At 34.1% G+C, this 26,039-nt stretch overlaps 2 protein-coding genes and 1 pseudogene across 2 annotated transcripts; all 3 read left to right on the top strand.

Annotated features, from left to right (window-relative positions):
- Positions 1-7,660: 7,660 nt before the first annotated feature.
- Positions 7,661-9,535, top strand: LOC149240681 (cysteine-rich receptor-like protein kinase 2). The gene is made up of 8 exons (XM_089370275.1): positions 7,661-7,760; positions 7,906-8,054; positions 8,222-8,284; positions 8,394-8,604; positions 8,702-8,936; positions 9,020-9,164; positions 9,281-9,338; positions 9,402-9,535. The coding sequence occupies exons 1-8, from the start codon at positions 7,661-7,663 to the stop codon at positions 9,533-9,535; spliced, it is 1,095 nt and encodes a 364-aa protein (XP_089226401.1).
- A 6,825-nt stretch (positions 9,536-16,360) lies between these two features.
- On the top strand, positions 16,361-16,933 carry LOC149240682 (protein GRAVITROPIC IN THE LIGHT 1-like). The gene has a single exon (XM_089370276.1). It carries the CDS (start codon positions 16,361-16,363, stop codon positions 16,931-16,933), a length of 573 nt encoding a protein of 190 aa, XP_089226402.1.
- Positions 16,934-17,202: 269 nt separating this feature from the next.
- On the top strand, positions 17,203-18,098 carry LOC149240683 (protein GRAVITROPIC IN THE LIGHT 1 pseudogene; annotated as a pseudogene).
- Positions 18,099-26,039: the final 7,941 nt, after the last annotated feature.

The following is a 26,039-nucleotide window of genomic DNA, read 5'->3' on the forward strand; positions in this document are numbered from 1 at the left end:
CCAATACTTCATTTCTACTATAGCAGCTGCCAACACTGTAGCTGGGACTCACTTGCATTTGCGAGTTTATAGTGTAATTTTCATCGGTCAAAGCAATGGGTATAAATGCATTCCCAATCTTTTACCTCAAAAGCAATTAACAATTCTTTTAAATATAACTTTTAATTTTTATTTTTAATTTAAGGGTTAATTATTTTGGTTTTCTTTTTTAAAATTTTAACTCTTAAATATTTTTTTCGGTGGAGCTTTCAAGAATGTAATTAATAATCCACTTTCTAAATTTAGTTAACGTTTTGGTGTTTTGCGCTGTAAGTAATTTAATTAACATTTCTTAAGTTCAATGATTGTATTTAATTAAGATCTGATAGAGCAATTCGAGCGATGAAATTTTTTTCATAGTGGTTTCCTTCATTTTTCAAGGTGGATTTGACGATCACAATCTCTCCTTGGCAATATGTGATGGTTTATTAAGGACTCTAGCCACGGTTGGACTATGGATTAAAAACACAAATAACAACAAAAGCTGAATGGTGGATTTGACGATCACAATCTCTCCTTGGCAATATGTGATGGTTTATTAAGGACTCTAGCCACTGTTGGACTATGGATTAAAAACACAAATAACAACAAAAGCTGAATGGTTACAATTTTGATTACAATTTTGATTGACACTTATGTTCCGTATAATGGTGATCAATTAATTGAAACAGAGCATTGAGGGTAGATAGTATTAGAAATACATCTTAACAATGAAGGTTTTGAATACAATAAACACAAATAACAACAAATAACAACAAAAGTTGAATGGTTACAATTTTGATTGACACTTATGTTCCGTATAATGGTGATTAATTTGTTGTTGAAACAGAGCATTGAGGGTGGATAGTATTAGAAATACATCTTAACAATGAAGGTTTTGAATACAATGACGATCTGGCATATGTAAACAATATTGTTGTTTTTGTCCTGACCTGATTTGGTCCAATAACGTTGAAGCCTTTATATTGTTGTTTTTGTCCTGACCTGATTTGGTCCAATAACGTTGAAGCCTTTTGTAATTACTTTTGTGACCACATCAAACCAAAGAATATGCAAGATTATAATATTATTATTATTTTAGAACATGTTTGGTGGTGTTACATTCTACTTACGTCTATAACCACTGGAGATTTTCAGAAGTTTCCTTGTGTTTTGTGTGTATCTTAATTATATTTGAAGTTTCCAGAATTGATGTTTATGGTAATTGATCTTTTGGAAGTTTCCTTTGTGTTTTGTGTGTATCTTAATTATATTTGAGGTTTCCATAATTTATGTTTATGGTAATTGGTTTTTTGGTTTATTTTAGTTTTATATATATTGATTTGAGATAGTTTTGTACATTATAAATAAACATTGAATTATGTGCTTTCTCGTAAAAATTTGATATTATTATATAAATTTTATCAGTTAAATTATTTTCTACATAAATAATTTTTTATATTTTATTTTTCAATTCAGATTATTTCTTGGATTACCATTTATATATTGATATCTGAATTATCATTGTGAAGAAATGTAAAATATTTTATGTGTTAAAAATGAAGAGAATAAAATGATATGCAATTTTTCTTTTCATTTCATGGGTCAATGCAGTTGTTATAACCGCATTCTCTACATTCCAAGGCATCTGTAGTTGAGATGGTAGTTGGCATGAATGATAGGCCGATAACCCCATGGTCAAAGAAGAAATTTCAGCTGTGAAATCCAATAAGTGTTGTCCAACTTGCAAAAAATATATTGGTACATCATACAGTTGAGGAGGTGTTTTTCCAACCATACTGTTACTTATGGATCAGGGTTAGTTTAATTTGATTCCATATTTTGGAATATGTTAGTTGACTTTAATCATAATGTTGCATTTCAAAATATTTAGAATCTACAATCAGGTAAAGATGTTCTATGTAAATTAAAAACATGATAAACATACAAATTTTGCAATTTCAGAATTTCTTTGCACCTTTTTTTGATTTTATCTATCAACCTTTCGGGGGTTAATTCTAATTTAGAGCTCCACCTTCACTACATGCAAAAGTAGTCACTACTCAAACAATTCATTCTATTTGAAGAATGTGTTAATATTAGCAATCGGTTGTAAGTGAGTTGAAAACTCTGTAAAAACAATAGAAAACCATGAGCAATTCAAACAAAAAAAATTCATAAGAATTTGCTACATTTACAGAGTTATATTTATGGAGAGTAGCCATTAGCCAACCTATGTTATCCTCATATAAGACAATATAGCACTGAAACATCCTTCCCAATTATGGTGATTTGTAATTAACAATACGTAAGCAATTACAATTTATGCCTCTTATAAACCTATCTTATCCCATTTATCTGTGCGTTTTGGTTTCTAAAGTACCATTGTTATCAACCTACTCAAGTGGGATTTAAAAATAAACTCAAGAATAGCTTTATGTGGATAAGGATTCTTAACAAAAGATTGGGTTATTTTGGTAATATATATTTCTATATACATAGAATAGTTCATGAACACTTTAGTACAGAACTGAACTCTAAAGCTTAAATTCTGTTGGGGTGTAATCTAGCGGGTTGGGAGTTGATCACAGATAACCCTTTTCAATTCTCAGTTCTTGCATGAACTCTATCCGAAATTCCCTAAAACCACAAGTCTTATGAGTTTCAATTCTACCCTACCAACAAAAAAGTAAGAAGCCTCAAGATAAGTTTTCTAGGTCTCGAAATTCCTAAAATTAATAAGTTAAACTTTAAGATAAGTTTTGTAGGTCTAAGAATTCCCAAAACAAATAACCTTAAAAATTGTGTAGCAGAGCATCAAACGAGGAGGAGAAATCTGATGTTGGGGACCCCAAAACTTCGTTTCTATTGCAGTAGTTGTGAACATTGTCATTGGAACTCACTTGCATTTGCGAGTTTATAGTGTAATTTTCATGGGTCAATGCAGTGGGTATAACTACATTCTCTGCATTCTGAGGCATCTGCAGCTGAGATAATAGTTGGCATGAATGATAGGCCAATAAATCCAGGGTCACTGAAGAAATTTCAGCGATGAAATCCCATCTCTGCTCTGGAGGAGGCCGAGGTGTAACCAAGTCGGCAGTTTCCAATATGAATTCTCCCCAGTTCTAATTTGTTATTAAAGTTAGTTCCTTAACAAGTTAAGAACTCCTTTATGACTATGGTTGTCAGATTCCAGTAAGTTTTAGTAGAATGAAATGTATGAAATATTCATAGTCACTGATTGGGTTGAAGCCTATGTTGGTACACAAAAGTTGAAGAACAAAAAGTTATTAGAATAGGTTCTTTAAAAGATGTTGAAATTTAGTTCTCATGCTTGACAAGTTGTAAACTCAATACTATAAAGAAGAGATAGCAATTGGTAATGTTTCAACAAGTTAGTCTAGACAGGCATGGTTGAATCAAGCATTGCAGATGGTGTGAGTGTGCAGTGTTGACTAAGGAGATGAAAATTGTTTTGCGTTCTTATATATTGACCCTTTATACTTTGTTGTTTTCCCAAACATGGAAGAGTGCACAATGGTAGTTGGAATACCAGAGTGATTAACACAGGTCTTCAATAAATTTGTAGTCCTCTTCAAAGATTTTCGAGAGATTCTCTTTAAAAACTCTATGCACTTTAATTGAGATGAAATATGTGGCTTTTCATTTCATTTCATGACTAGGAAGGACATCATGCTTGCCCATAATCGACTTGTAGGATTTGAAGGAGTCCATTCTTGTTCCGTATTTTAGAGCTTGTTTCTGGATGCCTCTTACCGAAGACAGAGTTCTTAGGTTTTCACATCATATTTCTGCAAGAAAGCTTGCAAAATAGGATTTGCAAAACATTCTTGATGTTTGTTGGGAGCTAGATACTGCATGAACCCCAAACACAATATGTGGCTTTTCATTTCATTTCATGATTGGGAAGGACATCATGCTTGGTTTGGCTAAGTTTCTTCTTAAGATGTGCTAACCAATGAATTTGCTACAGGTTCATAGAGGAACTACAAAATTTGTTAATTTCTTCAATGATCACATTTTAGAAAAAACTTAAAATATAAGAAATTACTTATATATATGTTCTATTTATAGAATGGTTGATTCTATAAAAATATATAGAGAAGGATTTCTTTTGAAAGAGTTGATTTTTTTAGGATTTGTCATTGAGTCATATAGAGAATTTGAATCCTTTCAACATTTTCATCATTCAGACTAATTTACTATTGCTAATAATTTTCATTTCAGTGTATGATTTTAGGTTGAAATTTGATCAGTGTATGTCGGTAATTAGTTGAGATGTTCAACAGTCGATAATGGAACCTTATCAAAAAATCAATAACAATGGCACATGTTCTCATATGAGTGGAGATGAGAGAAGAACTGATAGAAATCATTTATTTCTTAGCAGTCATGTTGATGCTTTGCATTGTTCACTTTGTATGGAGGAGTGCACTTTATTTCTTAGCAGTCATGTTGATGCTTTGCATTGTTCACTTTGTATGGAGGAGTGGACAAGTGCAGGAGATCACCATATAGGTGAATCAATTCTTGCTTGTTTTAGGAGTTCTTTAATTTCTTTCATCGCTTAATTAGCTTCTTTGGTTCTTTGTTTCTTCTTGGTTGCCTTGAACTCCTGGCATTTTGACTTCTTTAGGCTTTGGGAGGTGATACGATCTGCCCTACTTTCTCTTTATCTCACATTTGTTGTTTGTGATGAGTTGAGATGAAGTAAAAAATGTTGATGGCACATTCCATTTGTTGTGGATTTTAATGTTATATCCACCTTCCAGAAGCCAGTTGCAATTGAGTTAATGGTTTGAGCAAACCCGCAACAACTGAGTGTGATGAGTTAAGGAAAAAATTCTATAATATTTGTCTTCCCCTTAATTTTGAGGGTGATATATGTATGAGTATGACCAACCAAATCCAAATTTCCCACAAATATAATAAAATCTTTAAAAGCCTCAATTTCTCTATTATTATACCTTGCACCCTTCCAAATATGGACTTCGTTGAAATCTTCCTAAAACTTAACCTATAATAAAAAAACATCAATAAAAAACAAAATTAAACAAAAAGATATTTCTTTTATGCTATGATTTACAGCCATACTACGTTTCCTTTATACCATATAATGAAATTACTAATATAAAAATATATTAATTCATTCATTCATAAAATTTCAAACTTACATAAAAGTCAAACTAACTTTTTTAATGTGGAAGAAAACAAACAAATGAAACTCTAGTCATGCACAAGTAGAAGGCATAATATTTGAGGCGACTGTTAATTAGACACCCATCTCACAAATTAAAGTCTCAAGTCTCGTGGTTGGAATTTCAAATCTCTTCGGCGGGTGTCTCTCACAAATTAAATAGATACCCATCTCGCATATTAAAGTCAAGTCCCGTGGTTGGAATTTCAAATCTCTTCGGCGGGTGTCTCTCACAAGTTAAATAGATACCCATCTCACAGATTAAAGCCTCGTGGTTAAGGTAGGAATTTCAAATCTCTGCTGCGAGTCTATCTCACAAATTAAATCGTAATTGCAAATCTCTTCTGCGAATCTATCTCACACATTAAAGTCCCGTGTGTAGGGTAGGAATTTCAAATCTCATTAGTGGGTCTATCTCATAAATTAAATAGATACCTATCTCACAAATTAAAGTCTCCTGGTTAATCACATGACGTGCTTGGTGTAATGGTAGGGGCGGAGGCTGTCACTTCTCCCCCCACCCAGGTTCGAGTCTTGCAGAGGCAGGTGATTGATGTAATAAAATTAAGAAAAATGTAAAGATCCAGCACTCGCTTACAAAAAAAAAATGTCTCCTGGTTAAGGTAGGAATTTCAAAGCTCTTCTGCGGTTTATCTTACAAATTAAATAGATGCTTTGTGAAGTAGAAATTTCAAATCTGATTTTTCCAATTTGAATATTTGTTTTTTTCAATTTGAATATCTATTTTAAGAAATGTTAAGCTGGAATTTTTTAAAATTTTATTTTTTTGACAGTTTTTAAAATTTGAATTTTTTTTACAAGTGGGAAAATTTATCCTAACTCAATAAAATCAGCAGTGAAGATAGTCATCTCTAACTGTTATCTGTTGACTCATCATTATAATTCAACAAAAAACCGCAGCGAGAACAGCTATCTCTAACTGATAACTTCTGACTCCTCACTAGTATTCAAAGAAAATCACTAGATCTAAAATAACTCGCTCCTGGTGCTTAAAGATAGAATTTAACTCTTACAAATACTTCTCAGTCTTGGATGATTATAGTTAACCTATTTACTTATTTCTAAAAAGACAAACTCTTAATCAAACAAACTGACGTAAAAACCTAATTTTCATTATTTTATTATAAAATATTAGATATTTTTGACGTATCAAATTTTACGGTTTTTGTTAGTCTTTCAATTTTTTATTTTTTTTTTCCATAGAATATTTATCACATAATATTTTACAGTTAAAAGTCTAGAATTTTTATCACATAATGTTGAAAGGCTGGAATTTTTGGCTGTGAGGACATTGCCGGTCAAATTCCATGGCTGCTTATGGTTTCAATGCGTCGTGTGAAATGGTGTCAGCAGTACAGATCACGACCTCCTATTCTCTTAATTTCTACGGAGTTCTCAATTCTACAGTAGACATTTGCGACGATGACGCGATGACTGGCATTTCACAAATCGGCCCCTTCGACGAAAACCACTTGCGCCGACCTTGAAGGGCCCTGGAATAACTTGAACTTGCAGATGAATGCAATAACTTGAACTTGCCAAAGCCATTGCTGAACCACCTCCGCTTGTCTAATTTGAACTTGCCAACGCCATTGCCGGACCCCTCTACTCATCTAATTAGAATACAGGAAAACGTTGAGCGAACGCCTGGATAATGGCGATGAAGATGAAAGAACTAATTAGCAGCGTCTTCCTTACCGTAAGTGTGTGTATGCTTATGCCCCTCTCAGCTGCTGCTCCCTTCAATATTCCCGTTATACGATTTTGTGAGAATAGCGAATATAGAAACGGTAGCGCTTTTCAGAGCAATCTAAAGCAGGTTCTGGATTCACTGGTGGAGAACGTTTCTACCAGTGGATTCAATACATTAGTCATGATGACGGGAAAAACAGCCACAGTACGCTTTATGGGTTTTCCCAATGCAGGGGAGATTTAAGCTCCTCCGATTGAAAAGAGTGCGTAGCCACTGCAAAAGCCGCGATTATATCCGGCACTCGTATCGACACTCGTATTGTTGGAGAATGCAACAAAACTTCTGCTTTCATTATACTACATGCTTGCATATTACGTTACGACAATCATAGTTTTTCCAACAATTTTAGCGAGAGTGCAGAAAAGCATATTATGTGCAACGGTGAGACAAACAGTAAACCAGAATTCGCTATTACGGTTAGGGCACTGCTCCAAAATATTAGCTATAAAGCTGTGAAGAGTCCCAAACTTTTTGCTGCGGAGAAAGACGTTGCGCCCTATAATTCCACAGTTCTTATCTACAGCTTGCCGCAGTGTTGGAGAGATCTGTTTACCAAAGACTGCGAGGCGTGCCTACAGTTTGCGTTTTCCGTAATAAATAAGAATTGCACTGGTGGAGTTCTTGGATGAAATTCTATGAACTCCTACATGTGTTACGAGCTTTATCCATTTTGCAATTCTCCAAATATTTCGCCGTCGCCATTACCATCGTCGTCGCCCTTGCCGACAGAAATCCCTCGAGTATCAAGTATCTTCTTTTACATAGTTTATAATTATCAGGAATATCGTGCGGGTTTTGTAAAGGTTTCATTTTCCTGATTTCTGAGGTTCCTTGTGCGAATTATCTGATATTTTTTTGCAAATTATCTATGATTTCTTGTGCAAATTTGCAGAAGCAAAAAGATCGACCGTGTTTCGGTTAATTCTGGGAGTAGCAGCCGCTACGATTGGATTAATTGCAGCGATAACCCTTTGCAAGCTGAAATTTTACTCTCGTGGGAAAAATTGTGGACCTGTTTCTCAAATGAGAGGTCTTGAAATTGTAGATGATTCAATGACCTACTAGCTTGGATATTATGAACCGCTTCCCTATTTCCTTTTCTAAGATAATAAAACTTTTTGTAACTATTTTCGCAGAAGCCCAAGGAGCAATTAGCTTGTCGGCGACTATAGCGAATCAGGAACTTATTTTCAAATACGAGACTTTGATCCACGTCTAATTTTCACGCAGAAAGAAAGCTTGGCGAAGGCCGTTTTGGATCCGTCTTTAAAGTGAGCGTTTCGTGTTACATTCAGTTTAATTTATTTAAGGTAGATACCATTGTTAATGGTTAAACCATAAACATATTTTTGACCTAGCATGATGCTTCTTGACGGGCAGGGGGATCTACCAGATGGTAGAGAGGTTGCAGTTAAACGGCTGAAAATAGGTTCAAGTCAAGGAGATGCGGAATTTTTGAATGAAGCAAATCTCATCAGTCGTGTTCAGCACAAGAATCTAGTGAAATTGCTTGGTTGCTCAGGGGAAAACTCAGAGAGGCTACTAGTTTACGAATACCTTCAGAACAGTAGCCTCGACAATATTATATTCGGTTGCTTCTCCCTCTTTAGTCGCTGCACCAATCCTAAGTTGTTAGAGTTTTGAGTTGGTATTGTACCTTGCTAATCTTTTTTCTGTATGTTTTGCAGATATAGAAAAACGCCATTTACTAGATTGGAGACAGAGATATGAAATCATAGTTGGAACTGCAAGAGGGCTGGCATATCTTCACAAAGAATCTGAAATTCGAATCATTCATAGAGATATTAAAGCAAGCGATATTTTACTCGATCATAAAAACAAACCTAAAATAACAGACTTTGGGTTAGCCAAACTGTTTGAAGACGATAAAACCCACGTCAGCACTAAAGTTGCAGGAACTTTGTAAGTATTTTCTCTTCGATATGGTTCATATAATATTGAGAGGGTTCAGATATGGAGATTTCATTGTACATAGTATTCTGCAGAGGTTACATGGCACCTGAGTACGCGTACCGCGGACAGCTAACAGAGAAAGCAGATGTATTCAGCTTTGGAGTGCTTGTACTCGAGATTATCAGCGGAAGAAAGAATCAGAGTTCACCTCAAGACACGGAGTTTCTCATCGAATGGGTACAGCCTTTATAGATCTGATCTTTGAAGTAGATATTTTCTAACATGCTGTTATAATAATTATGATTCGTTGCTAACTAAAGTTGTATGAGTGGTTGATATTGGTCAATTACCAGACATGGAGACTGTATAACGCAGAGAGAGCTTTGGAAGTTATGGATCCCACATTGGAGGGTAGGTAGTATTGGGAGGATGAGATTAGGGTCATTAAAATTGCTCTTCTGTGCACTCAGGCAGCTGCAGCGTTGCGGCCTTCAATGTCTCGTGTTGTGTCGTTGCTTCCTTCGCCCACAAGCCCCCCTTTCATAGATGTGCATAGTGTGGGCGTACCTGTCCCTCACAAAACATCAGGCAGTACAAACAACGTCTAGTACACCAAAGGATATCCACTCTGCAGCTGCCGATCCTTCATCGGGCAGATTAGAGCCGAGGTGAAAAATCTGCAAAATCGCTTGTACTAAATTTGTACTATATTTAAGGATCAGGGATTAGTCTGCAGAAGAAAATCGTTTATTTTATGAAGGCTATGGAGTGTCGGTTATTGTCTACGTAGTGAATTTTACATATAATATTTTGACAGTAAATGGATGCGTGTTTTGGTAAAAGTAATGTCTGATGTCATATCTCAAAATAAATTTAATTTATTAGAATATGCAGTTGCAAATTTTGTTTAAAATCTTCCTTTTCCGCATCGATGTATGTAGAACACCCATCAATGGTTTTATATATATATGAATTTAATACTATTTATATTTGAAATTCAATTTTCGGAAGTAGAGGAGATTTTAGGAATTTAATGAATTAAAGTTTTTTTTTTGTTTTTTTTTTGTTTTTCAAACAATTAATTTGATATTAAATATTTTAATTTAATTAATAAATAAAATTATCTTTTTCTAATAATATTTTATTGTTAATTTTGGTGGAGATTGGATATATATTTTCAAAATGTATAAAGTTATTTAATTTATAAAGTTTGAGTGTCTCGCAGATTTTTCTCCTCAATTTTGTTGAAGATTTAATAGATATTTTTATATTTTTAAAAATTGTATAGTTATTTAATTTATAAAATTTGAGTGTCTTACAAATTTTTCAGGGTTATATATATATATATATATATATATATAAAACAAAAAAATATAATTTTGCTCAAAATTGTGTTTCTTAATTTTATCCAAAATAAATCATTTCCTCTAAATTAAAATGCTACTCTCATTTAAAAATAAAATATAAAAAACAAAATAAATTCAAATTAATAAAAAAATATGTTAAATTTATTATTTTCTTTATTACATGCAAGATTATTATTAATTCCTTGTTAATTTTAGCATACATCAATATCCTAACTAATAAGTAAATATTGTGGCAATAACATTTTACTTTCAATCCATAATATTTATTAATATAAAAATATTTAGTATGATGGAAATGAAAAATAAATCACCATAGCTATATAAGATAAATGGTTGGTAAACAACAATAAACATAGATTCATAATAAGCATCAAACTAATCACTTCATTATATATGTTACTTTGCTAAAATTAAAAAATAAAAACATAAAAATTGATATATAAGTTAAGTATATATGCTTTTAAAAAACATGGAACAAGATTCTTAACCATGGAGATTTACCCTCACTTTATCATGGAGAATCTTAATATGTAAATAGACTTTGTTACAATATCATCAACCATAAAACAACTTAATATGTTAAGTTTTTTTTTGGTATGTCCTAAAAGATCCTCCATGTCATATAGCTTATCAGTGGATGTACCACATAATATGACTAGATATGTCTATGACTTAATAAACAATTAAAATAACAAAAACTCAGAAAAGTCATGTACTAGGCTATAAGGGAATCCACCACATAATATGACTAGATATGTCTATGACTTAATAAACAATTAAAATAACAAAAACTCAGAAAAGTCATGTACTAGGCTATAAGGGAATCCACCTGAATGGTTTCAAATGGGTCAAATTCCTTTTCTATGTCCTTGAACTCAATACTTGCTAGGTGTTTAACTAGTATGTTGATCTTCTTGTCCATCTTGGTTATTCTCCTTTGTTATTCATCTAGTTGTATAATTATTTCTTATTTCTCTTCTAACCTTCCCAACATGACGTTTCCAATGATTGCTTTGATTTGTCAATGAATGTCCACTATTTTGAGGTATCTATTTTTATGTGATTGGGTGTAACCTATATCTAGGACTCAAAATCCAACTTAATAATATCAATCCAATATATATCTTCTCCTTTGATGAGAATCCTCCTTGGCTATTGTAGTTTCTAGTTTGATATAGGGAGTATTCATGTAGTAATATTCAACAAAGTGCTTAGCAGCTAGATAATCCCTCAATGTGGTAGCTTTCACTAGATTTCATTTACTCCTTTTCGACCTCTTCCTCTTCTGTGAGGCATTATCAATTTTCTCACAATGCAAACTGAAACAAGGGTCAATCAATATGGCTTACTATTAGCAAAGAAACCTATTTTTCTATCAACTAACTTCCTCTCTTGGCTTGACTTCATAGGCTAAGTATTTATCTATCCCAACGATAAAAATATTGAAAATAACAACCAACGAGCGGGGTGAAATAAATTTACGTCAAGAGAACCATGAATCAACTCCCGACGTGTGCGTAAAAACTAACTAAAATGGAAATGACTAGTCTTAACTAAAAGGCGAGAGTATATGTTGATTAACCAAACCTTGTCACATTTTCCCAATAGGGTAAAAGGAGCTAGAATTGAGAGTACAAACTTACAATTCTAGACCACCATGGGGAGAACACAAATACATAACAATTCTAGAGAGAGTCAACCCAAGAAACTCTTGTGAAGCGTTGAATGAGAGATGCAAACCATAGGAAAATTTTCACCCCCAATAGAGGCTTGACTCTACAGAAGATAGCTAGAGTAACAATAATGATATGGAATCTAAAAATTAGCCTCCTTGATTTCCATTCCAGAGTAACAACAATGATAGGGAATCTAAAAATTAGCCTCCTTGGTTTCCATTAGAGAGATTGCATTCATGGAAGAAAAATCTCAACCTAAAATTGAGGACAAACCCCAACTACTAATCACCAAACAAATTATAGTGTCACAAAGACTAAACTTAGGCACTAAAAAGAAAATAATGAAAAAAAACAACATATCAGAAATACAATTATAAACCATAAATCTTGAACAAAATTAGAGAATTTGTGAACCTTACCCTAAAGCCAACACCCATCAAAATTCCATGAGACTTGACCTAAGTGCATCTAAAGAAAAGAACAAACCTTTTCCATCTACTTACCTAATTGTCTTCTATCTCCATAAGTGCCCTTCCAGTAACCACCAAATGGTTTAATCAACTCATAAACCAACTCTATCACCTATACCATGAATCTATATTCCATTGTGCTTAATCTCGTGACCTAAATACTTCATCCAAAACCTCATTCCCTTATTATTAATTACATGTCCACCCATCACAAAAGGAAATATTTTAATATTATTATTATTTTACGTATTTAAATATGTATTATAAAAGGTAAATTATAATTATTTTTAACTAAATCAATACTTTAAACAATGGAAAGAGAACATAATTATGTTATATATTTTAAATGATATTTTCAAAAAGAATACACTACTTATGACTATAAATTAATAAATAGGTTAATATGTCACACTTTAATCAAATATAAATATAAATAAAATATATTATTATTATAATTATTTTTAATTAAATTAATATTTTTATTAATTGAAAAATAATATTAATCTAGATTTATCAAGCACCTAAAAAGTTTAAGTCCAACATAAAAATGAATCTAATCTTGTATTCTTGCATTCCCTAGTGGATTTCCTCATTGCACCATAATAACTAATACGGAGAAATACCATAGGAAAATCTATAGGTTGCCATCAAGCCCAATTTAAAAATGAATCTGATCCGGTACTCTTGCATTCCCTAATGGATTTCCTCATTTCATCATAACAAATAACATGGAGAAATAATATAGGAAAATCCATAATTGGTCAAAACGTGGAGCCCAAAAACTGCCAATCATAAATTATTTATTTTATTTTATTTTATTAATTTTTATTTTATAAAGTCAAAATTGTTATGCTTACATCACATCTCTTTCTTATTGAGCTGGTGTCGCACAATAAGTATCCATGACCCAAGAAAAAAACTCTCATGTAATTGTAAGCTATACATTATATTAAATATGAAAATATAATTTTAATCTATATATAATATATTAAGCATCATAATATGTCATATTATATAGCTACAAGGAAAAAAGTATATAACAAAATATAAGTACAAACTAGCTCTAGCGTATAAATTAAATGGTTGAGAAATGTGGATAAGCATCAAAGCACCTATTTCATGAGACATTTTACATTTCCAAAACTAAATAACAATAATAATAATAATAATAATAATAATAATAATAATAATAATAACTAAGTTATAACATCTTTCTTTTTTGTCATTGTTTGTTATCCTAAGGCTTGACCTGTGGTTTGATTAGCCTTAACCAAAGGGCATCTAAGCCCTCAAAGTCACTCGGGGATCGCACCTGGCCTGGACCACACCAACCCTTAGCTGAGTAGACCCATTGAAGTTTGATCCTGGGTCGCCTTGCTGATGACAAAGTTTTTAACTACGGAGTTTTACTTCACTTTAATATGGAGATTTTTAATCTATTAATAAGCATTGTTACAATACTTTGGGTCAATACCATCCCTTACTAATGCCATATACCCAAAAAACTATTAGTCATATTCATATGGCACATGTTCATATAACAATTTTTTTGATTAATCAATTTATTTAAAGTGGGGTAAAGAGCATAACTAATATGTTCATATAATCATTTTTTTAATTACTTAATTTATTTAAAAGATAATAAAGAGCATAACTACTTTTGAGATAAATGTCAACTTTTGATTTGCACATACTACTAAAAATATTCTAACATATTCCATAGAAATTAAAACACTATGGTCCAACTATTTCAAACTTGACAACACTATCAATATAATAAAATAATTAAATATTTTTACCATTATTATTTTTTACATAATTAAATATATTTTATATAAAATAATTTTTAAATAATTTTAATTAAAACAATATTTTTATCCCTACTTTCATTAATTAATGGAAAGAGAACATAACTATTCTATATTTTAGAATAAAATATACATTTTAAATGATAAAAAGATAGTAAGAACATTCTCACTCGAATTGTTTCATAACTAATTTATTTGCCAACTTTCTTGGGATTAAGTTATAAATAATTATATGCTTTACACTTCAACATATTTAATTAATTTACATGTTTTATAGATCTAGAATATATATATATATATATATAACCTAAAAATTACGAATAATATATTATCTATTTTATTTAATTAATAATTTTATTTTTGATTTGATTTAATTTATTTTTATGTTTATATAATTTGATTTTGACGAAATATTTATATATTACCACATTTCTTACTTAACTAAGCTGTTTATATTACATTAAGCGTAATGATATGTCACACTATATAGCAACAAGAAAAAAAACATGTAATTGAATACAAATTGTTTCAGGATGAATATATTAGCAATTGCACCAAATGTTGTAAAGGAAACGTTGTAAGGCATAAATTCGAGAAGCATTGTGACATATAAAGAATCATTGAAGTTGAAACTGAGTAAACAAAATGTCTTTCAAAATAGAAAAAATTGCAAAATTTGTATGTTTATCACGTTTTTAATTTACATAGACCATCTTTACCTGGTTGCAGATTCTAAATATTTTGAAATGAAACATTATGATTAATGTCAATTAACATATTCCAAAATCTAGAATAAAATTAAGCTAACCTTGATCCATAAGTAACAGTATGGTTGGAAAAACACCTCCTCAACAATATGATGTGCCAACATCTTTTTTGCAAGTTCGACATCACTTGTGGGATTTCGCAGTTGAAAATTCTTTCGCGACCATGGGGTTATCGACCTATCATTCATGCCAACTACCATGTCAGCTGCAGATGCCTCAGAATGCAGAGAATGTGGTTATACCCACGACATCGACCCATGAAATGAAAATAAAAATAGCATATAATTTTATTCTCTTTATTTATAAGACAAAAGGTTTTACATTTCTTCACAATGATAATTCAAATATCAATATATAAATGGTAATCCAAGAAATAATCCAAATTGAAAAATAAAATATAAATAATTGATTATGTAGAAAACAATTTAACTGATAAAATTTATATAATAATATCAAAGAAAACATAGAACTCAATGTTTATTTATAACGTACAAAACTACCTAAAATCAATATATATAAAACTAAAATAAACCAAAAGACCAATTACCATAAACATAAATTATGGAAACCTCAAATATAATTAAAATACACACAAAACAAAAAGAAACTTCAAAAAGCCTAATTACCATAAACACCAATTCTAAAAACTTAAAATATAATTAAGATACACACAAAACAGAAGGAAACTTCCAAAAATCTCTAGTGGTCATAGACGTAAGTAGGATGTAACACCACCACGCATGTTATAAAATAATAATAATAATATTATAATATGGCATATTCTTTGGTTTGATGGGGTCACAAAAGGAATTACAAAAGGCTTCGTCGTTATTGGACCAAATCAGGTCAAGACAAAAACAACAGTACTGTTTACATATGCCAGATCATCATTGTCTTCAAAACCTTCATTGTTAAGATGTATTTCTAAGACTATGTACCCGCAACGCTCTGTTTCAACTAATTGATCACCATTATACAGAACAGAAGTGTCAGTCAAAATTGTAACCATTCAGTTTTTTTTGTTATTTGTGTTTTCGATCCACAGTCCAACAGTGGTTGGAGTCCTTAAGAAACCATCACATATTGCCAAGGAGAGATTGTGATTGTGAAATCCACCTTGAACAATGAAGGAAACCACTATGAAAAAAATCTCATCGCTCGAATTGCTCTATTAGCTCTTAACTAAATGCAACCATTGAACTTAAGAAATATTAATTACATTACTTATAGCCCAAAATAGAAAAACGTTAACTAAATTTAGAAAGTGGAATATTAATTACATTCTTGAAAGCTCCACCCCATATTGAGCTCTCTGTTGAGAATTTTGTGCCCAGCCTCTGATCAAATGTGCTCTACAGTAGGTTCCCATTTTACCCACTTTGTCCAAAAGAAAAAAGGGTCTTGCTTGAAACCAGCTAGAGGCAGCATTATTGAGCCCGTAAGATTATATCAGTACAATTTGAGTTGTGAAGGATTTAACCTAGAGGCTTCCAAGGATGTAGCATCAGAGTCATTGAAGGAAAATGAGAAAGAGCTTCTGATAAACCAAGCAGATGGTACAGTTTCTGATCATGAAAGTCTGGTTCACAGAATAAGGGCCATGGAAGACCTATTGAAGGAGACATTTTCCACTGTATCTCATCTGAAAACCTCTTATGCAAAGTTACAGGCAGCCCATATTCCTTATGATGCAGAGAAGCTACAGGTGGTTGATAAGGAGGTGATCAGGGAAATGAAAAAGCTCTCAGAACTGAAGCAATATTATAAGAAAAATATTGCCAATGGAGACTCCAGTGGTTCTGAGAACCAGATTGGGTTAAGCTATGAGGAGACTTCAACAAGGGCTCTCCAGATTGAGATTGCACAAAAGAATTCTGAGATTGAAAGCTTGAAAAAGGCATTGGAAAATGTTAACTGAGAAAGGGTGAGCATAGAAGATCAGACAGAAGGAAAAGTGCTAGAGATTCATCATCTCTGAATGTTGGGGATGGTCCTACAATTAAATTGTTGGAGACAAGCGTGCAGAAGATGAGAGAATCAGCTAGGGGTTTCACCAAATCCCTAATTTCTCTGATGAAATCTGCTGAGTGGGATCTAGATGTAGCAGTTAACAACATAGAACCAGGCATAAACTACACCATGGAAAGCCACAAAAAGTTGGCATTTCAATCCTATGTCTGCATGAGAATGTTCAGTGGATTTGAGAATGAGAATTTCTATTTGACTGGGAGCCTTTCGTCCATTATAAATCATGAGAAGCAAAAAAATGATCGTTTCAAACAGTTTTTGGACATGGAAAACATGGAGCCATTAGATCTGGTGTCCATTCTCACACCAGGTAGCCTGTTTGGGAAATTATGTATGAAGAAATTTCTCAATGTAGTGCATCCCAGGATGGAAGAATCCTTCTTTGGAAATTTGGAGCACAGGAACCAGATAGGCAGGGGACTCCACCCTAGGAGCCAATTTTACAGCCTATTCCTCAAATTTTCCAAGTCTATGTGGTTGGTTCACAGGCTTGCATTTTCTTTTGACCCGCCTCTGTCTATCTTTCATGTCAAGATAGGGGTGGATTTCGAGGGTTCCTACATGGATAGCTTGAATTCTGTGAATATGAATCATGATGTTGACAATATTGTTGCAAGTGAAGGTAATGTCCTGCAACTTCCTGAGAAGCCAAACCCTACAATTGTAGGGTTTACAGTGATGCCAGGTTTCAGGGTTGGCAAGAAGGCCATAGTGAGATGCCAGGTCTATGTAATGACTGCAACACCTGATCCTGCAATTAATGTTTTTGATTCGCTCTCGGCACCTCCCATGGAGGATCTGTAGGTTCATTGTTGTGTATCAAATATTTCTCCTTAGTTTTTGGTTTCAGGATCAATCTGTGGGAGTATTCATTTTTGTTGTTGTAAATGCATTGTGTTTTGTTTTCCAAGTTTCTGAGAAAACTTTGGAGAAATTCCAGGGGATGTTCTGGGGAATTCAAAGATGAGAAAACTTTGGAGAAATTCCAGGGGATGTTCTGGGGAATTCAAAGATGTTTTTTATACTTGTGGATACTTTTTTGGGAAATTTATGGTTATTTTAGTCAAATCATCCACAACATTGTGGAGAGTTTTGTGAAAATTGTGGGGAGAATTTTGTGAAATTCATGATCATTTTGTCAAACTATCTACAATATTGTGAAGATTTTGCTAACCATCATTGTTGTTTTAGTCAAGCAATCTGCAACATTATGAAGAATTCTGTGGGAACATTCTATGGAAATTGAAAGATATCTTTTAACATCTGTGCATGACAATTTTTAGAAAATTTATGGCCATAATTTTGGCATGAATGTAGTTAAATGTTACTAACATTTTTATTGTCCATAACCAATTAAATAACTTTTAAACAAGACCATGCTTCATAAATAAATTGAGTGCATGATTCATTTAATAGTTATGTGTTCTTGTTTCATTTAATAATTATTTATAGTAACAGGAGTGATATTTTTTTGAAGAGATAAAAGCAATGAATAAATGCTCTGATTCTGTTTTTATTTTTCCAATTACTGCAATCACAGAAAATGGATGAGTTTCAAATTATGGTACGGGTCCAATTTGCTCCAGCTGACTTTCATTCATGCTAAAGAGTCTTTGATTTTTTTTGGAAATTTAAATTATTTGTGATTGATGAGGATTGAGTATTTATGTGTCAGTCATTGGCACTGCATGAATTATGCTTCAACTTGGATCAAATTTAAAAAGAACCGTTAATTGCTTTTGAAGTAAAAGATTAGGAATTTCATGGGATTTCACGTTTCTTCTGGGGCCATGGGGTTATCGACCTATCATTCATGCCAACTACCATTTCAGCTGCAGATGCCTCAGAATGTAGTTATACCCACTGCATTGACCCATGGAAATTACACTATAAACTCGCAAATTTTGTTCAATGCATCATTGTTCTTTAAATAGGAATTGCACTAAATAATTGTATAAAAGCAAAATGTAGCATTCTCTGATGGTGAAATTTTCAGAGGAAAAGTTGCCAACCAGATGTGTAATTGTGGGGCAGTAGGTGATCTGATGTCTATTGTCCACCATAATTTTCTTGTCATTCTCCTTTTCTGGTGAGAAAGTATGCAGCAAGCTGTTAGGAAAAAAAATGATATTGGGGATGGGACCAGTCACAGCGGAAGAGGTCAGGGAAAGAGAGGACAGAGAGGAGGAAACAAGGGAAAAAGGGAAAAAGAGACGAAGGGGAAAACACAGGGGAGCTCAATTTTGCGAGGAAGGCCATGGGAACAGGCACATAGAAGAAGAAACTACAACTCAACCATTTACCTATTGTGGAACCACAAGAATTTTTGTTACATGATGCTACGAGATGAGATATGGAAAGAAAATAATCCTATATAAAAAATTCAATTCATGGAGGTATCACCCTTATAGGGGAGGTCAAGTTTGCGGGGAAGGCCATCGGAATAGGAACACAAAAGAAGAAGCTACAACTCAACCATTTACCTGTTGTGGAACCATAAGAAGTTTTGTTACATGCTTCTACATTCTGAGATATGGAAAGAAAATAACCATGTATACAAAATTCAATTGGTGGAGGTATCACCTTTACACTATACAAGTTATAGATCCCTCTCTCTCAATCTCCACAATTCACATATCACGTATTGCTTGTTGCATAATATTGACCCTTGACCTTTCAAATCACATGATTCTCCACTTTTCATATGACACATGTTTCTTAACTGGAACAATTTTCCATAGATATTGACACATCCTCCTCTTAGGACGACATGTTTCTGTATATCTTGACACATGCTCCTCTTGAGTCTTAAGTCAACATTTGTCTGAAGATCTCGATACATGCCCCTCTAAACTGGACACTTGTCCATGGATCTTGACACATGAACACCCTAATTACAATTGGGATTTTTCTGATGATCCTCCTCTTACTAACCTTAACATGACCTTAATGCATTATGATCAACATAAATAATGTTGATATTTTCCAACATTTTTTCATGACCTCCTAATGTATCCAAACTTGATGATTTCATTTCTATTTTTGTTATTTTTAGGTCAGAATGAGAAACCTAAAATAACCCAAAAAGGGTTTGATTATAATTTGAGTCTTCCTAAGATTTCTTATTAATGTTTTTTGCTAATATTTCTATAATTTCAGATCTGAAATTCTAGAGAAAATTTAAATGAGAAAGAAAAGTGATTTTGTGAAGAATGGAAACCGTTTGGACTCTCAGATATTGCTGGTGATTTTGGCAGATTCTGTTTTGCAGGAAAAATGCTACTCCCTTGGATAAAAAAATAGTTTAATATATCCATTACTTAGAAGAAATTTTTCTCTTCCATTAAAGTCAATTATTAAAGTTAAAATGATAATGCCAGAATTTTAATAGTCAATAAGTCACACAAAACATATACAATCAGTAGCAAAAAAAATAGTTTAATATACCCATTACTCAGAAGCAATTTTGCTCTTCCATTAAAGTCAATTATTAAAGACTTAAGAAGAGAATGTTAGAATTTTAATAGTCCGTAAGTCACACAAAAATCATACAATCATTAGCAAAAAGCAATTATAGACAATAGCCATTGCAAGGGAAATTGTCTCACCTTGCAGCGCTAAGTTGGACTTTCACAAATTTGGGATCTATGTCCTGATGCAGGAGCATCGACATTAGCCAGCAATGTGGAGGATTGTCCACATGTTGTAGCTAATCAAAGTTAAATTCATTTACTGTTACCGAGAAGGATGACTTCTCAAATTCTTAGTTATTGTAATAAATAAGGCATTGATTTATTTAGATTGGGGATAAGATTTGTTAGCTTAGGTGTGCATGAAAGCTAAGAGATGGAAGATTGTTGTTAGATCTCTTAGAAATAGAATATTATTGTTAGATTTTGTTAGAGAAATTATGGAGTTAAAAATGGGAAAATATAATCGTGTACGAGAGGGAGAGTGAGGTTGGGTGTGGAGCGAAAAGCTCAAAGTGTATTTTGGATTGTATCAAAACAGAGGTCATCATTATAGTGTAATCTGGGAAGGCCGAGACCCTGTATTTTATATATGAAATAATCCAGTGTTTGTGCAATGCTTTGTTTATTCGACCGTGAAGGCTTTGTATGTTGATTGTTTTTTTTTTGTTCTCCATACAATGCGATCTGCTTGTTTCGTTATTAATAAATTGTAAAGAATTCTTATGCTCAAAGCAAATCCAAGTTAATTAGAGTCCGCAAACGGAAAGGCCCATTTACACAGCGAATTGACGCCGGAACCCCCTTAGCGGAGTACTGGGCGGACTTGAAAGATTATTCAGATTGATTGTGGACCAAGTCGGGTCCGGAATTACCATCACATCGGCATATCGGCGATGACGAAGCGATATCATATCAGAACCTTTAAGCGATGAGTGTGGACCCGATATAATATATATCAGGTTGAATTGCTAGATCGGGTCCGGATCTATATCGGCAGACGCATATGTGTGTATAGCGCGTCAAGCGATCGCCGATCGCGACGAAATATTATTGGGCGGAGGCGGATGCGATAGAACCATTAACTGTGGCAAAGTGGAGATCGGGTCCGCAACCTCATCGGGGTCATCAAGATCGCGGCATATGTTTATGGTTGTAACAGCCAATATCGGACCTGCCGAAAATTGCAAAGGTATATATATAATTTGAAGTCCGGGCGGTTTAAAAAAAAAAAACGGGTTTTTGTATGTTTCCATATAGTTATATATATATGTGGGCGCGGGTATAGAAAGGGGTTTTATATATATATATGATTCCCATGTATTTATGATGGGTCATTCTCGATTCATGTAATATGGGGCTTGCGAGCTTTAAAGCTCGGGTGGTGGCTTCCAATGGGTGATTAAGAGCGTCGATAAAAAGGTGGCTTTGATTCCTCATATGTCCATGGTCATAAAAGGATTAAAGCCTTAAGCGCTTCCGATAAAGCCTGTAGGTTGTTACCACAGGTCAAGGGCCGATTTTTATTAAGAAAAGGGGATTTTGGGTAATATCCAAGACTACCTTTTCATCAATTTTTGGTATCAGAGCAGAAGAGATAGTGTTTACAGTAAAGATGCCGCCAAGGAGAGGAATTGGTCGAGGGACACCAGAACCAAATGCAGTTTTGATAGAAGAAGTGCGGAGTTTGCATGCATGAATGGAGGCAATGGAGACAGCCCAAAGAAGAGCGCCTGACGAGGGATTTGAGAGTCCTGCAGAAGAATCTGATACATATGTGGAAGCAGAACAAGAGAATGAAAATATCAAAATCCTAAAGATGTTGGCAAAGGTTGGAGGCAAACCTAAAATGGAGATTCCTATGTATGAAGGGAGTCTGAATGACGAGGAGCTCATGGATTGGATCAGATCCATAGAGCAGTACTTCGATTATGAAGAGGTTGAAGAGAACAAGAAGGTAAAATTTGCAGTCACTAGATTGAAAGGTCATGCAACCATCTGGTGGGACGAGGTACATACATCAAGAACGAGAAAATGGAAATCTAAGATCAAGTAGTGGGATAAAATGGTAAGTAAACTGAAAGCCAAGTTTTTGCTGAAAGATTACCATTTGAATCTTTTTAAGCAGATGCAAAATCTGAAGCAAAAAGGAATGTCTGTTAAAGAATATACTAAAGAATTTTACAGATTAAGTATCAGAACAGGGCATGTAGAGGATGATTTGGAAAAAGTAGCTAGATATGTTAATGGGCTAAGGTATGAGATCCAAGATGAGATTGGTTTGTTAAGTCTGAAAACTGTTGAGGATGCCTATCAAGCAGGATTGAAGGCAGAAGAGAAGATATTAAGAAAACAATGTCAAAGGAACAGAGGAAAGAGCTCAGCAAGAGGTAGAGGAGCTGGCCGATCTAGAGGAACACAACATCAAATTGACACAGGGAGTTCAAGCAGCAGATCACCACAGATGGGTGAATCTATTAGAGGGAGATTCGCGCCTAGAGGAAGAGGGCGAGGAAGAGATGTTAGGTGTTATACCTGTGGAGAATGGGGACATATGTCACGAGACTGTCCTCGTAACAAGTCAGCAAGCCAGAGGTGTGCAAATGTGGCTGAGGCAGAGCCGGAACCACCTCGACTTGTAGAAGAACCACCGGAAGAAGGTGAAGCATTGCTGCTTAGAAGAACTTTGTTAAGATCAGAAAAGGAGATTGGAGAACCTACGTAAAGGAAGAACTTGTTCAGGACTACGTGCAAGTCAAAGGGTAAGTGCTGTAAGGTTATAATTGATAGCGGAAGTACTGACAATCTTGTGTCTACAGAGATGGTGGAAAAGCTCGGATTAACAAGGGAAGCGTATCCTACACCTTACAAAGTATCTTGGCTATAGAAGGGTCATCAAGTCATTGTAACAGAGCAGTGTAATGTGGAAATGCGGATCGGCACATACAAAGACGTGATCTTATGTGACATAATGCCCATGGATGTATGTCATGTGTTATTGGGAAGACCGTCGCAATTTGATAGGAAGGCGATTCATGATGGGAGAAGGAATACATATACCATAGAGAAGGACAGAGTTAAACATACGTTGCTGCCAGTAAAGAATGATGTTGACAAAGAGCTGCCTGAAAATAGTATTATGTTGATGAGTGGCAAGGAACTGCTACAAGAGGTTGATAAAAGCGAAGAGGTGCATTTCGCTATCGTAGGAAGGCCAAAGGTAATTTTAACCTCCACCAATTTAAATGATTTGCCTAAAGAAATTCAATCTGTGTTAAATAGTTACATGGATATCATTGTGGATGAATTGCCAAATGAATTACCACCGATTAGGAGTATAAGTCACCATATCGACTTAATACCAGGATCATTTCTACCTAATAAAGCTGCCTATAGATTAACTCCTCAGGAAAATGCAGAGGTTGCAAGACAGGTTCAAGAGCTGATGGACAAGGGACTGATCCGAGAAAGACTGAGTCCATTCCAATTCCAGAGCTATGGACAAGGGAGGAGAATGGCGCATGTGCACCGATTCCAGAGCTATCAATAAGATAACAGTCATGTATAGATTTCCTTTGCCCAGAATGGATGATTTAATGGACTGTTTAAGTGGATCCAGGTATTTTACAAAGATAGATTTAAAAAGCGGGTATCATCAGATTAGAATTCGGGAAGGCGATGAATGGAAGACAACATTCAAAACAAATAGTGGATTGTATGAGTGGTTAGTGATGCCTTTTGGGCTCACTAATGCGCCCAACACATTCATGAGACTAATGAACGAGGTCCTGAAAGAATATAAAGGTAAATTTGTTGTTGTTTACCTTGATGATATTCTGGTTTTCAGCAAAAGTAAAGAGGAACATTTGGAACATTTAAATTTAGTCTTGAAAACACTACAGAAGGAAAAACTACTAATTAACTTGAAGAAATGTAGTTTCATGAAAGAGGAGCTGGTATATTTGGGGTTTGTGATTTCCATAGAAGGTTTAAGAATGGATCCGGAAAAGGTGCAAGCAATCAGAAACTGGCCTACTCCCAGGAGTGTATTCGAGGTAAGAAGTTTCCATGGACTTGCTAGTTTTTACAGGAAGTTTATAAAAGGGTTCAGTCAAGTTTGTGCACCAATCCTTGAGACCATCAGGGAGGTCAATCAGCCATTTCAATGGACAGAAGCATCCAATAGGAATTTTAATTTGTTGAAAAGAAAAATAACAGAAAAGCCTATTCTAGCATTGCCAAATTTTGAGAAAGTCTTTCAAGTGGAAACTGATGCAAGTGGGGAAGCAATTGGAGCGGTGTTGAGCCAAGAGCAAAGACCGATAGCATATTTTAGCGAGAAACTAAATGATGCGAAAAGGAGGTATTCTTCCTATGACAAAGAATTCTACGCTATTGTGCAGGCGATAAAAAAATGAAGGAATTACTTAGTGCCAAAGGAATTCATTTTATATTCAGATAATCATGCTTTGCAGTTCATTAATAATCAGCCAAAGTTAAATCAGAAGCATGCCAAGTGGGTAGAATTTCTACAAAGTTTCACTTTTGTAATAGAGCACAAAAGCGGTAAGTCTAATAAAGTGGCAGATGCGTTGAGCAGGGTAAGTTTTCTTTTGCAAGAATTCAAAGTGGGTGTTGTAGGTTTTGATGAGATGATAGAAATGTATCATGATAATGAGGATTTTAGGGATATCTACACGACAGTGCAGAATCCAATGAGCCATAACAGAAGTCAATGGATGGACTACCTTATTCAAGGAGGCCTGTTATTTAAGAGCAACAAATTATGCATTCCTAAATGTTCAATGAGAGAAAACGTCATTAAAGAAAAGCACAGTGGAGGATTGTCTGGTCATTTTGGACAAGACAAGACTTTCGCTCAGGTAAATGATTTTTATTATTGGCCCAAAATGCAAACTGATGTTAAAAAGTTTGTTGAGAAATGCAGGGTATGTCAGTATGCCAAAGGAAGGAGTCAAAATACAGGTCTATATCAGCCATTACCCATACTAGATCGACCATGGGATGCAGTGAGTATAGACTTTGTTCTGGGTTTACCAAAAACTCAGAGAGGAAATGATTCTATATATGTTGCTGTAGACAGATTTTCAAAAATGGCCCATTTTATTGCTTGTAAGAAGACTAGCGATGCCACACACATAGCCAATTTGTTCTTTTCTGAGATTGTAAGATTGCATGGTTTACCTGTGAGCATTGTATCAGATCGGGATACAAAATTTGTAGGGCATTTCTCGAGAACACTTTGGAAGAAGCTGGGAACTAAACTCAGTTTTAGTTCAGCCTACCATCCTCAGACTGATGGACAAACTGAAGTTGTGAATAGAAGCTTGGGAAATATATTACGAACCTTGGTTCATCAGAATCCCAAACAGTGGGATTTAGCATTAGCTCAAGCTGAATTTGCTTACAATGACACACCAAACCGGAGCACAAGAATGAGCCCATTCCAGATTGTCTTTGGGATGCATCCAAGAGGAGTATATGAACTCAGAGATTTGGGAAAAC

The sequence above is a fragment of the Pinus tabuliformis genome, chromosome 8, assembly GCF_031772625.1.
Source record: "Pinus tabuliformis cultivar Carrire ecotype Pingquan chromosome 8, CPIR1, whole genome shotgun sequence".
Classification (NCBI taxonomy): domain Eukaryota; kingdom Viridiplantae; phylum Streptophyta; class Pinopsida; order Pinales; family Pinaceae; genus Pinus; species Pinus tabuliformis.